This window comes from Neolamprologus multifasciatus, chromosome 6, assembly GCF_963576455.1.
Source record: "Neolamprologus multifasciatus chromosome 6, fNeoMul1.2, whole genome shotgun sequence".
Lineage (NCBI taxonomy): Eukaryota > Metazoa > Chordata > Actinopteri > Cichliformes > Cichlidae > Neolamprologus > Neolamprologus multifasciatus.
Window position 1 is genome coordinate 37,661,420 of NC_140444.1, and position 13,965 is coordinate 37,675,384.

At 46.6% G+C, this 13,965-nt stretch overlaps 1 protein-coding gene across 2 annotated transcripts; it reads left to right on the forward strand.

Annotated features, from left to right (window-relative positions):
• The first annotated feature begins 1,106 nt into the window (after window positions 1-1,106).
• vps37c (VPS37C subunit of ESCRT-I) lies at window positions 1,107-12,047 on the forward strand. 2 transcript variants are annotated; one of them, XM_085164059.1, is made up of 5 exons: window positions 1,107-1,435; window positions 2,035-2,144; window positions 4,089-4,260; window positions 5,898-5,980; window positions 8,082-12,047. In XM_085164059.1, the coding sequence occupies exons 2-5, from the start codon at window positions 2,052-2,054 to the stop codon at window positions 8,796-8,798; spliced, it is 1,065 nt and encodes a 354-aa protein (XP_085020185.1). In that variant the 5' UTR covers window positions 1,107-1,435; window positions 2,035-2,051; the 3' UTR covers window positions 8,799-12,047. The 2 variants fall into 2 exon arrangements, with proteins under 2 accessions (XP_085020185.1, XP_085020184.1); XM_085164058.1 differs by having other exon boundaries at window positions 1,111-1,645.
• Window positions 12,048-13,965: the final 1,918 nt, after the last annotated feature.

The window sequence follows — 13,965 nt, forward strand, 5'->3', positions numbered from 1 at the left end:
TCGCCTGAGCCAAGGTGTGAAACTGGGTGTGGGTCACAATCAGCCAGAGTTTCAGGTGAGTTCATTGTGAAACCTGGCCCCACCTTATCATGTGATTTCCTGAGGTCAGATGGCCCAGGATGTGAGTGGGCGTTAAGGCGTCTGGGGAGGGAACTCGAAACTGGATTATAGATGGCAGAGAGTTGGTGTCGTAAACCACCGCCCCTGTTCAAAGATGGTTGCTCACAGTGGACATAGATGCTTCTTTCACTCCTCTTTCAAACCATCTGTCCTCTCTGTCCAAAATGTGAACATTGGCATCCTCAAAAGAGTGACCTTTGACCTTAAGATGCAGATGGGCTGCTGAGTCTTGCAGTTGCCTGATGAACTCTGTATTCCTCGTCCACAGTAAACGCAAAAAATGAGTTTTTAAAAAATCTGTTTTCAGTGATTCAAAACGCCGTTTACGTGGACGAAACAGCTGCGTGTTCAAAATCACCCGTGTAGGTGCGGACGCAGCGTAAAAGAGTTAGTAGTTTATTTTCTTACTACCTGTAATTTATTGCAGATTACCTGTATTTAGTTAATTGTTTACTAAATGTTTGAGGTGTGAAATAAACCGCAATGGAGCAAAATATGGGTGTGTGTGGTTGGAGGATGTTTGCGCGTGCATGCGCGGGGGTGGCGCGAACATTTTTCTTGTAAAACAAAGGGGGGCCTGGCAAAAAAGTTTGGGAACCACTGAGTTAGGAAAACATAACATTTGAAGACAAGTCTCGGAAAAGTACTACAACACGTTATTATTAGTATTAATAGCTATTACTGCTCACAAACCCGCCTGCTCGAGTCAAATACTGCTGCTGTTATGGATTCAGCGGTGTTTTTGCCGCTGTGGAAAGTGGACATCACGGCAGAGGACGGAACATTACCGTCACGCAGGGGTTTCCCTTATATCAGCTGAGCACCGGACTGTACCATTACCCTGCCTTATGGGGGACACACTAGGGAAAACGGACACAGTTAAAATAATTACATCCAAGTGTGCCCAGAAATAATAATTATCGGGAAGCATTTATACATACAAACTTCGATGTAATTAAAGTTCACAAGCGCTGTATTCAGAATGTTTGGGATTTGTCCGAATACCACCCGCAATTCGTGTAGGCTTCCAAAAATGGCGGCGGTTTCTGTCAGTGTGGAGTGAAACTTTCCTATTTTTAGCGAAATTCTTCCTCCATTCTAGCATTTTGTCGACTGTAGTCGAGTGTTTATTAAAGTAGGCATCTTCGGAAGACACCGGCGTTTGACAGTCGTCGTCAGGACTGAGGGGGTGACTCTAAGCTCCGGTTTTGAGCACCAAATCGCTGAGCTTCCTTCGAAGTTGACGGTAGCTGAGTGCCTGACATTGCGATCATAGCGACTGTTGTCATCGTATCGCTTAGCACCGAGCCGTCAGGTGAGATTGGACGTCGGTCGATTAGCAGTAGATAGCTTTGCGGCCAAAGGGCGTCGGAAACAAAGCGGTTGGTGTTTGTGTGTGTGGATCGAGCCGGGGCAGATTACAGATCCTGAGGACGTGTCACGTCACCTGTCAGTTGGAATAAATAGGTGCTGTTGGATGTCACCGCCACTCTGTGCCGCACTGAATTTGGTTTGCTAGCGTCGTGTAAGTACCGGCTCATTTTCACCCGTGTTCTGGCTTCACTGTGCGCCCAGACAGCTTGTTGTGTTTTGGGGCCTACAGTCACTTGCCTCCATATGTTTGTACTGCGCTTTTATTATGCTAGCTAGCTGTTAGCCGTCATTGGCTAATTTGTTGTGTTATAATTTGTCTAATGGGATATTGCGGGAAAATAACTAAGTGCAGTTTTCATATATCGCCTACATCGTGGTGACTTTGTTTAGGGAACAGCAGCGAGGGACGTGGTTAGTGTTTTCTTGATTTTCCGGGCTGCCTCACAGCGGCTCATGGCTGCTCGGAGATTGTAAATGTCAACTTTCTGTCTCTAACGAGCGTTTTTAATGTCTCTTTCCTGATTTGTTTATGTGCGACAGCCATCCTGGCAAATCAAATGGAGAAGCTTCAGGACCTCAGCCAATCAGAGCTACAGGAGCTCCTGGACAGTCCGGAGAGGGTGGAATCGATGGCTCTGGAGTCCGATGAGGTGAAACTGGTGCTTCATTCTTCTTCCCCTCTCGCCGATTAAACTCCCTTAATGAGAAGTCAGGAATTAGATTATGTGGCATTGCAGTGACCCAACAACTGGTTTCTAATTTAAATCTCAAACTGTCTATAAAGTCTTTCTGCCAAGGTGAAAAGTGACAAAGACGAGGCGGTCAGTGGGAAGGATTTTAGTTTTAAATGTTCAGTAGTTGTGTGATATTTTTCTTCTTCATAATAATAAAGTTAGGAGTTGTTATAACTGTCCTAGAAGTGAGCAAATAGGGATTTGCCTGTAACCTTTGCTTTGTTTGCAGTCATGCAAAATTGTAGAGTTGAGTTGTACCGAGGGACTTCCTGTCCTTCATCACCTTCTATTTCAAATGACTGACTCATGTCCCCTTATCTCTGAGCTGGTTCGAGTCCAGAATACTTCAGGTGTTTTTTTTATGAAAGTGTTCTGATGATTTAAAATGATGGCAGATCTCCTGAAATCATTAGGTTAGATACTGACATTGAACTGCTGATTTGACACAAGCTCGCAGAAACCTGAGCTACTCGAGCTGAACAGAGACAGCACAGTCACCTGTGAGAGGAGCACGTGCAGAACTTTGCAAAAGTCTCAGCGGTTTATCTGCTATTTCTTCATTTGTCATCCAGTTTAATCAGATTTTAAGGACTGAGTGCACGCCAAGACAGGCAGGGTTTCAGGTTGAAGCCTGTAGAGAATCACTTTGTCTGTTGTCACGCTGTGTTAAGTTTTCATAACTTCAACTGGGAGGAATGGGAACAAATGATGTGCTTTGTGGCATGCTGCCAGCAACAAAGTGCCTGAAGATGACATTTCTAACTTTGCTAAGCTGCCTGTTATGTGCAGACACAATACTGGTTCATCCCTTGAGTTAGCCGATTTTTCTGCTTGAGTGATTTATAGGTCAGAGTTAGGTGGCTTAACAAACCAAATAATATCCCTCTGAACATGATCAGGTACAAGTACTGAAAACAGCCGGTGTCCAAAGAAAAGCCTGAGAACTGTTGCTCAACGACACGTCTGACTGCGTGGAAGCAGAATGGAAAGAGGCGAAGGCTTTTTGGACAACACTTTATGCCAGCCTGACTGCACTGACACTTTCAAACATGCTGCTAATCCCAGAGGCCAACAGACGTTTTCCACTGACGAATGTGTAATATTGAGTCAGTAAATAACGACGCTGCGACACAGTTTCCTTTCAGTTCTAGTCGTCTCATATTAAGACTGTTGTGAAAGTCGTGTGATGTTTTTGGGGTCGTAATCGTGGAAAAAATGTCCCCATAGCTGTATATGTGCGTCACAAAATAATAAACATGTACTCACGCATGAAAAACAGCAGTCAGATAAAACTGATGAGCTGTGCAGAGAGCGGACAGGCAGCTGTCAGATCCTACTGACGCCACCAAAGTCCAGTCCAGGCCTGGATCCTGGTCTTGACTTTACTGAACGCAGCTGTTTCACATCACAGGGCTGTACACACAAAGACTCGTGTTAAACTGTAAAGACATCCCTCAGCTGTGCACCTCTGTGTGCTCGGCTGTGATGCGTACTCTGCCACACAGTACAGGAACAGGACACGCACAGACGTATGTCAGCCTAACAAACTTATTTACTGCAGTTATTTTACAAGATGGAGACTCCGGCTCGTTTCCAGCAAACACGAGGCTCCTGTGTTAGTCCCTGTGGTTGCAGTAGTACTTTTGATATGACTCTGTATTCTACACGAGGAGAATCGGCTGACATCCTTCCACCAAGTCAGTCCATCGTTTGCTCTTTTAGAGAAGAGTCTTAGAGAAGAGTCTTACTAAATGCCACATTTCAGTACTTGTACATGTGGTGATGCAGACACACTGAAGGATCTACATAGACATGTGTTTAAAGTTATAATTCCCGTTGGATTACATGCTTTTGTTTCAGATCCAGAACATCCAGCTGGAGAGAGAAATGGCTTTGGCATCAAATCGCAGCCTGGCTGAGCAAAACCTGGACATGAAGCCTCGCTTGGAGTCGCAGAAGGAGCTGCTGGTGGAGAGATATTCTCAACTAGAGGCAGTCAGAGAAACCTATAGACAGCACTGCTCCCTGAAAGGTAGGGGAGGGATGAACACTGTGCACTACTGACTGCACCTGACTCACTGTGTCACCGAGTGTTTCCATCACGTCCGATGATCACATAAAAGTTAAAGTACATTTGTCTTTTTGAAGTTGACTATAAATGTCTAAAATGGACTGATTCACGTGCAGCACTTTTCTACTCTCTGAGCTCTTAATACAACATTCACACACATTCACACTCTGATGGATGAACTTGAACCTGGTTGAGTATGTTGGCGTGCAGACTGGAGGAGGCAGCGATCGACCTTCTGGTTAGTAAGTGACCTGAAGTGTCACTCAGAAGTGTTTCTGTGTTGTTGTCAAACTGTTCCTATTTTTCCGTCTGTTATACGACTTTCTTTCTTTTCTTTTTTACACTTGGTGTCATTTTACACATTTATTTCTGAAAATTTCAGAGTCGTGCATCATTTACTACAGCAGCGTTTCTTTATCATTTAATGTGTAGTTAAACACACAAAGGGGAGTGTCACTGGTCGGGGTCAGGCGATGATGTAAAGTCAGTTTGACATCTACTAAAATTAAAGTCTCAGATGACTCTGAATCCCGGTGACCTTGACCTCAACATGAGAGGTCAGCCTTTCTGAAAATCACCAGAGTTTCACATTTATACCACAGGTGCTCCTGGTGTAGTAGTAGTACACAGAGTGTGGGCACTGGACCCATCCCTCACCGCGGCCCCTGAAAGCCTCAGGATTTTATTATTGATGCATTTCTCTTCTGCATCTGTATGTTTGAAGAGAAGATACCCCAGGTACTCTTTCATGCATCCATCTAGGTTTGCATGTGAGGGAGTTAAATGTTCATGGATGCAGCTCAAAGTTCAGATGTCCTTGAAGTGTTAGGTGAACGATAAACGACGGTCCACGTACCGTGGGCTAAACTAGGACTGGGTGGGACGAACCTTATGGACCTGATAGTGTAGTCACTATCACTTGAGTTACAAGAGTGAGTCAGTGATAAACACCTCAGTGAAGGAAGGTTCCCAGTTCCTGTTGAAAAACCTGCTTGGCAGCTAACGTGTGATTTGAAAGCGGCTCATTGTGCGGCACTACATGGTTATCTGTGTCTGTGTTTAAGCAGGGAGCGCCAGCTTCAGACAGCTGAGTCAAGGGCAAAGCAGTCTTTATGTGCATATACATACAAATCCTAATAAACTGGCACCAGATGAATGTGCAGTGTTGTAGTGAGTCGTCGTTCTTCCTCCACAGTGCAGGTGGAGCTGCCAGATACATGGATCAATACATGAGGGGACGTGTCCAGTCCACGGTGCCTCTTTAGTATTGAGTCTGTGCACAGCCACCGAGCCAGAGTGAGCGAGGCGCTGTGTGTAACATGGTTCATTCAGAATTTGTCAAACCCTCTTGATTCAAAGCTGAAAGTGTGAAATGTTTGTTTGCAAACAGTCTGCAGAGTCTCTGTCTTCAACAGCTGCACTTGTACCTGTGCAGGTAAAGTCTATCTGTGGGACACACGGGTTTGCCTGTGTTTTTAATCTCTCACCATTATAATACTGTGACGCCACAGCTCTCATCAGTCTGAGCGTTTAATGTTTCCATCATCAGACACGCCCAGCCTCATACTCAGTCTCTTTCTAACTCTTGCTCCCCTCAGATGGCATGGCAGGTCAGGTGTCTCCAGAAGCGCTGTTCTCCAGACTACAGACAGAGGGCAGCAAAACAGAAGAAGAGTCAGAGGTCAGTGATCGACTGTCACACATGTTGCAGGTGCATCATTTAACGTAAAGGCGACGCTTCGATGTTTGTAACGTGGGGTCAGCGTGTTCAGGTAATATGAGCGAAAGGCAGCAGTTTAAAGTTCGCTTCTAAATGACGACGATCACAAATCGATTAAAGAGTTTCCTGAAGATGGGATGTGTTGTTTCTCATGAGTCTCTGCATGCATGCAGACATGACAGTGTGCTGGAAGTCAGTGTGTGGGCTCAGGGCAGCGTTTCCTGCTTCACCCACTAATGCATGCACCATTCAATGTGATGAGTTTTAACTTGGATCTTTGAGGCTGTTTCAGATTAACTGAACTGTTCTGTGGTCTGACCAATCAAAATGATTTTTGATGCCAGCAGACAGACAACCTGGTATGACATCATTACCCGATGCATTCTGTAGCCATGATTGGCTGTGCGTTAGATGCTACGGTGAATTTGCTCCTGAGGGAAGAGCCCATTAATGCTGACACATAAATGCAGGAATCACACAAACCACCATCAGATGACGTCTTTGGTTCAGACGGTCTCAGCCTGTGAGCATCTACGCCAATGTAAACATAGTTTCTGTTCATAAAAATACATTCACGCTCCGCATCAGAAAGCAACGTGGAGTTAGAATCTCTCCCAAGGATACTTGGCATGCAGACTGGGATCAAACCACCAACCATCTGGTTAGCAGGTGACCTGCTCTGCCAGCTGAGCTGCAGCCACAGGTGTCAGGATGTGGTCAGCTTTCACTGAAGTGATCAGACAACAGCTGGCTTGGGAACGCTTTGTTGTCCCCGTGGAAGAGCATCTGAGCTGCTGCCTATGGTGCCCACCCCCTGAAAAGCAGCGATGGATGGGTGACCTGGGATTATACTTCCCACGAGCTCCAGTCAGGTGTGAATGACGTAAACGTCACCATCAGGCAGCGAGCGTGAGGGTCCACGTGACCTCCTGATGACTGTGTGCCACATGAACTCTGCTCCTCCTCTTTACTCAGCCACACCCACTGATGCCTGTGAATGTGTGACCCACCTGTTTGTGATGGTGCAGACTAGGGTTGGGCGATATATTTACGCATGCGCAGGCTTTTTGATGGGCGGAGCAATGTCATTATGCACGGACTGATTTGCGTCCAAACATGGACGAACTCATTTCCAAAAACAATTAGGGGTGTCAGCGTTAACGCTGCATTAACGTGATTAACGCCATTAAAATCTGGAGCGCAGAACGAACGAACTTTGGACAAACGGCCCAAAATACGCTGACAGAGACATTTCAGAGATTTTGACTCAGTCTGTCATGCAATCGTGTTTGTCGTGATGATGCCTCATTAACTCACCAATTTGGGATGAAAAAGGTAAACCTAAGGATGTGACCAAAGCGGTGTGTCACTCATGCAGACGTATAGAGTGAGCAAAGTACTCAAACACGGCTAACTTACATGAGCACGTACGCGTCCACCATCCAGCTGAGGATGTTAGGCCATCACCAGCTTCTGCAGCTCCAACAAGCAGCTGAGTGCACTCTGAGGGGGCGTTTGCTCGCAGATGGAAGAGGCTGCTGTTAAAACAGCGCTATTATTTTTTTTCTGTTGACTGCTTCTATTAGCTACATTATTATTAGCAAACCTACTCATGGGCTCAGCCTGTCGGCGATAGTCGGTATATTCGTCCAATCTCCCAACCGTAGCGGAGACCTGCGGTGAGTTTGAACAGCTCGTGTTTTGGATCAGTTGCTTCATTCATCAGGACATCAACTAAAGACTAGCTGGACCAAGTGCGCCCCTGGACACACTGTGTTATCTAGTTGGGCAGCTCAGCAGTGCAGACCTATCTGAACTAGAAATGCTTTTACTTTGAAGGATTTTGCACTTCCTTTAACAGCGGCTGCTGTTTCTCTGGGCTGTGGCAGGCTTGTTTTCAGGGTGCCGTCACATTGTTTCGATGTGCAGGTGAAGCAGTGCCCCCCCCCCCCCCCCGCAGCCCATCATTAGTCTGTGGCTACTACAAGTGATTTGACCTCAGAGGTAGTGTGATACCTGCTCAGTAAGCACCGCTCATTGTCTTACCTGTCTCGTCCCGCAGGCTCTAGCAGATGAGTTTCTGGAGGGATCTCTTCCGCTGGACTCCTTCCTCGACCGATTCCTCTCCCTACGCTCACTCGCTCACAAAAGACGCGTACGGATAGAGAAACTCCAGGAAATCCTGCGACAGAGGAGCGAGGGCAACACCCCCGCCATGACGTCGTCAGCATGCCTGAAAGAGGACTCTGCCGCCCCGCTGACACCGTGGGATCAACAGACAACAACAGCAACGACGACGAATCAACAGCAGCCGAGTTCCAAACCTCAGAACGCCTCTCAGCCCGCGTCCTCGTCTGCGGGGGGCTCCTCCGGGCTCCCCTACAGTCCGTACCCCGTGTCGGGCCCTACTCCTCCTGCTGTCGTGGCAGCAGCAGGCTCTGTTCCAGCCAATGCCCCGTCACAGTTCCCTCCTTACCCAGGTCCCACTTCACCTTTCCCTCCGGCAGGGAGCTACTCTGGCCCTAGCCCCCCTTTTGGGCCTCCAGCTTCGGCCAGCTGCCCTTACCCGGCCCAGCCCTCCTTTCCTTCGCCACATCCAGGCTCGGCGTTTGGCCAGTACACCCCGAGCCACGCTCAGAGTGGCCCCGCGCCCTACCCGGCCTCCTACAGCTATGGGGGCTACAGCTACCCGTCCGGGCCGGCCTATTCCAATTCTCAGTCAGCAACAGGGAGACCCATGTACAGACCGGGATATGGAGTTCCTCAGCCGTACTCCTGAAAGCACTACTGCTCCACTGTCTCTTCTTCAATCTTTCCTCCTTTGCTGTCTCACATGTTCTCTTCCCTCACTCCTGCTCTCCTCCCCGTCCTTTCTCCGACGCTCCCAGACTCAAGAGGTCTCTCGCTTTACTTTGTTGCACTATTTCTCTAATATCTGTTTCTTTGCCCTTCCTTTGTCGACCCACCAACTCCCCCTACTCTGGTCTCAGGTTGTTGCGTTTGTGTTTAAGCGTTCAAACACTGTCTCTGGTTCACTCACATTCTTCCTTCTGCACATCGTTGTCTCCTCCCTCCTCTTCCATGTCATTTGTGTGTGTGTGTGTGTGTGTGTGTGTGTGTTGCTGTTTGGCAATCAGAAAGTCCTTATAGACACAAGTGCACTCCCCTTATGACAAATACATGGCAAGAATCACACTCTGTGACAGTGTCCCCTCCCCTGCCATAATCTGTGTGGTTCACATTGTTTTCTGTGAGCGCCGACGAGATGTGGAAGCTTTATGTTCTGCTTCGATGACCTCTGGGCTTAAACGATGCCATTAAAAAGGAGAAGGCCGGTACGCCGTACGATTCTTACGTGAAGTTAAAGCGCAGGGTTTGAAGTTCCCATATTCTTATCTGTAGCTGCCCGGATATTCAGCTCTTCCAGTTGCAAGCGAATGTGAATGCGGCCACTTTGTTTCCTTTAACCAAAGAAACTTCTGCTGATGACAGTGCTTTCATTCCTCTTCCTGTCATTAGTGTTGGACAGAGGAAGCAAACTGCAGCAAGAGACGTCTCAGTACTGCGTTTGTAGTAGCGCACACCAGTGCCAGTAGCTCCAGATACCAGAGCAGAAACAGCAGCAGTGTGTGCACAGCGAGAGCACTGCTCAGCGTGCACTGCCCCTTTAAAACCAGAGCCCACAGTGTGTCACCTCCAGTACACTACATAGAAAATACCAAGTGTACATGTGCAGCATTCGGTGTGGAAGCTACTGTCAGCGTCGGTGCTGCGACGTCCTCAGCTGCAGCTGCGTCAGCAGCTTCTCCTCTCAGCCCTGCGTAAAACACTCGAAGAGGAAACAGGCAGACTTGGGAAAATTCTTCAGATTCCTGATCCCGACTGTGATGTCCTTTCCTACTTTTCTGTAAAGTCAACAAACGTGTGTTTCTGTGAGTGGAGGCCGAGCTGGAGATGACTCACAGGGCTGGTTTGTGCAGCACTAGCTGGAGACGCTGTAGGCAGGTTTCTGGTTTTCTCCACACAGCTTCATCTTTTGTTTTGTATTTTTCCAATAAGTAATTCAAAGGGAAACCCAGGAAGGGTCAGAACGGTCACAATCTTAAGTTCCTTATAAGCATGTATTGTCGTGGAGAAGCTGACACAAAGGGATTAGCTGGTGTCACTCATGTTGCTGTGTTCTCCCTGCACCTCTCTGATTGGTCCATGGAGGCTCTCCAAAGTCAAGCTTTGTGTTGGCTTCAAACACTTTGGCACTGCAGACCATCGTAGGTGAGGTGGAGGTGTTGAAGGGAATTTAGTGTGTGTGTATTTTAAACTGAAGTGCCAACATCGTGACAGACGCGTAAATCTCACATGTGACGAGCTGTACCTCACATCCCTCGAAGTGATTGAACTGAATCTAAAGCGATCTGGGAAACACTGCACCGCTAGTAACACTCCAGAAAGCTGCATTAGTGAAGCGAGCTCAGAGTTTAGGCGACTGCATGATGATGATGTTAAAGAGGGGGAGGAAGCCCGGTGTGGTTGTGCAGCGGAGTATGCAGAAATCCTTTTTGTTTCAGTGCATGTCAGACACAAGCAAAGGTGAAGCTGCTGGATTATTTGGTAGAGATGCAGCTGTTAATCAAAACACAGTAAATCTGTACCTCTGCAGGCTTCAGCTGAGAGCTGAGAGCTGGCTAATGCTAGGGCGAGCACTGTGGACACATTCAGTCATTATCGTAGGAGCCAGTGTGAGCCACGCTTCAGATGTCACATGATTTAGAAGAAGTTGGATATCAGCTGACTTCCCTGCCAAGGTCAAAGATCACTGTTCATTCTTCCTGGTTTAAGAGCTGTCGCTAAGACTGCTAGCACAAAGGCTTTCACTCATCACACAGAGGTTTCTATGGTGTTTGGTCATTTATGTTTTATTTAACCAGGTTAGTATAACCATCCTCTGTTGCTCCGCCTGTCTGAAAGAGCCTGTGATGGACGGCTGACTGTCAGAAAGTCTCGCTGTGGTGAAGGAGAACATGCTCCACCACAGAGCGTCAGACTCGCTGTAAGGTCTGCTGGAAACAAAGAAGGTTCGCTCTCCTGAACGAGGAGTCTGAAACTGTCACTCGTGCACTGTCTGCACATAGAAAACACTTTGAGGCACAGCTACAGTCAGCTGTTGACTGTGACCTGTCTGTCTGTCACTAGCCACAGAGCGCTAACCTGGCAGTAAGGTTCTCTTTATAAACCGCTCGCTCACCATGCTGATGTCACAGAGCAAAGACCAGCATGAGCTCCTCTGCAGCAGTGACTGCAGATGTATTTGAACGTTTCGTGGCAGTAGCAGATGTAATTGGCAGTTTGTTTCTCCTGGTTTACGATTACTGCCAACTCTGAATTTATAGAAACTAACATATAAACCAATATTTCAGCATCAGGTGAGTTTGTCTTTTATAAAGGGTGCCTTACTCCTCACAGGTAAACATGGGCTGTAGCTTACAGAGTGCATGTGATGGCTCACCTGAATCCAGCTCTCAGTACCTCAGATGTCCACACAGTGGCGCCAGCTGACAGACTGGCGCCGTCTGATTGGATGAGAGCTGACGATGTTGCACCTCTCTTGGTGCTAACGTCGCCCTCTGGTGTTACCTGTGGAGCTACTGCACACACACAGCAGATGTCTCACTGGTTGGTTTTACGTGAACACGAGTAGGTGACGACGTCACACAGAGATGCTGCAATAACCCGAGCATGACGAGCTTTCATACACAATAAAGACATGATGGTGGTGGATCTGTCCCGAGGACTTCAGTGTTGTTAAAAATGACAACAACAATAATAATAGTTTTACAGTGTTTTAGAAAAAGCACAAGGCAGATGTCTTAATATAGTTAGCATTAATATTCTGGAGGGAAATATCAGATTGATTTAATGGTTCTGACGTGGAGGAGTTCTATATTACTGATGATGTAGATGGAAAAAGAGAAACAATGTTTTCTTTCTTGTTTTGGTTGTGAATAATTAAACAAGTTGATTTGAAGTAAAATGCTCAGAGTCTTTATTACGTCAGGATTCACATAACAATGATTTCTGTGAGGTGCATCGAGTCTGACTCGCTGATAACACATGTTATCAGAACAAAGTTAGGTGTGTAAAGTTCTCTAATACCAAGAAAACCCTGTTTTAACTGGATCACTGAGGAGCCACTGATATCAAGACGAGGAAGCTCCTTACCACGAGTGGAGGTCTTCACACCAGGACCACGAGACTGCACGCGAAGTGGAAGGAAGGAGGCCGAGGACTGGAGAGCATCCTGGATGGAAACACAAACACAGGAAGACGGCGTCCAATGAGAGGAGCCATCGTGGAAGGACGTACGACTCCACAGCACCGCTCACTGACAGCGGCTGGACTTCACAAGTTTCCCTTTTTAGGATTCACCTGTTGGTGTAAAGTTATTATTTTATGGCTGTCAAAGTGTTTTCTTTCATTTCTCACAGACTCGAGTACAGAAACGGGAACAAAGTTACTAAAGATACATTTAAAAATGATACATGGTGCAATTTTCATGCTTGAATGATTCATAGATCAAAAAAACATTCTTCTGATCATGTCTGAGGAACTAATATGTCAATGATGTCACGTCTTTACTTCAGTAGTCCACGTGCTGCACTCGTTACCATGATATCGATTTGAGATGTTACGGTTTTTCAAAGACTTTTTCATTTACGATTCCTCTGAGATGGAAGTGAGTTTGTTGTACACGCTGCAAACACTCTTCCCGAACATCGCGTTCTTGCCTAAGAGAGTGATGCGAGCTCGTGGATGTGCTGTGGTTATGAAGCTCATGACGCCAGCTGCTGTGAGGGGAAAACGCTCAGACATTTGGGAAATTCAGTGCAGCGAGGAGTAGGAGTTGAAAGTTGTGGGGGTTTTGTCGTATCTACGGCGCCGTAAACCAGAGGTGGAGAATGAGAGAAAACGAGAGTGACGAAGGTGACGGAGGAAAGTAGTGTGCAAAGTCCACGCCGAAATGAATCAACACACAAGATATTTTTGTTTGTCACAGCCAAAGGATGATGTGTGAGTTCATGTAGTCACATTTCCTGCACAAACTTGTCATCTTGTCGTGTCGTAGTTGATGCTCGGATCTTTGCACATGTTGAAGTCTAAGGAAACGCTGATCTGCTAACATGACAGCACACAGGCCTCCAGATGCTGCTGTGGGACAGTCACTGCTCACGTTTAGGCTGTGTGATGTTTTTGTCACAACAACACCTCATTGTTTAAAAAGGGATTATAGCACGTTACCACGTCTCACTATGTGAATCTAACATCCACACACTGATGAAATCATCTTAGCGTGCAGGCGCAGCAGTCGGGATCAAACCACCAACCGTCCCAGTAGCAGATGAGGAGCTCGAGCTGCTGAGCTACAGCCTCCCGTCCCTCCCTGTACTATTTAAATTATATGAATCTTTACTTTGCAACATTGTAACTGCCTTCATGTCTCATACTAAAAAGATCTCTGATAATGTGCCTGATATTTACGCTCTGCAGCTGCAGCTCGCTGTGAGCAGCACAGTTCATGTGTTTCTCCAGTGCAGCAGATTACAGCGTGTACTCTGAGAGCTCACTGTTATTAATGTATATATATATATATATATATATATATATATATATATATATATATATATATAAAACACATAATATTTATTATAACCTGGTATAAACATCTTAATTTGTCGTGTCTGAAAACGTTTACATTCATGACCACAAACAGGCAGCTCGATGCTCGGCTCTGTTCACCCCCAGTCTGAGTGTGCTGACACCTGACACAGTCTGAGTGCCGTACAGTGAGCACTTTGTACTTTGTGTTAAAACTTTGTATTAATTTTTATGTCTTTACGTTTTGCTAATAACATGGCTGTACTGCTTTTATTCTTCTTCCTGCTGCAGCGACG

Coding starts and splice junctions, on each gene's coding strand:
- vps37c (XM_085164059.1), top strand. CDS start 2,052: ATGGAGAAGCTTCAGGACCTCAGCCAATCAGAGCTACAGGAGCTCCTG. Junction 4,261..5,897: donor ACAGCACTGCTCCCTGAAAG/GTAGGGGAGGGA, acceptor TGCTCCCCTCAG/ATGGCATGGCAGGTCAGGTG. Junction 5,981..8,081: donor AAACAGAAGAAGAGTCAGAG/GTCAGTGATCGA, acceptor CTCGTCCCGCAG/GCTCTAGCAGATGAGTTTCT.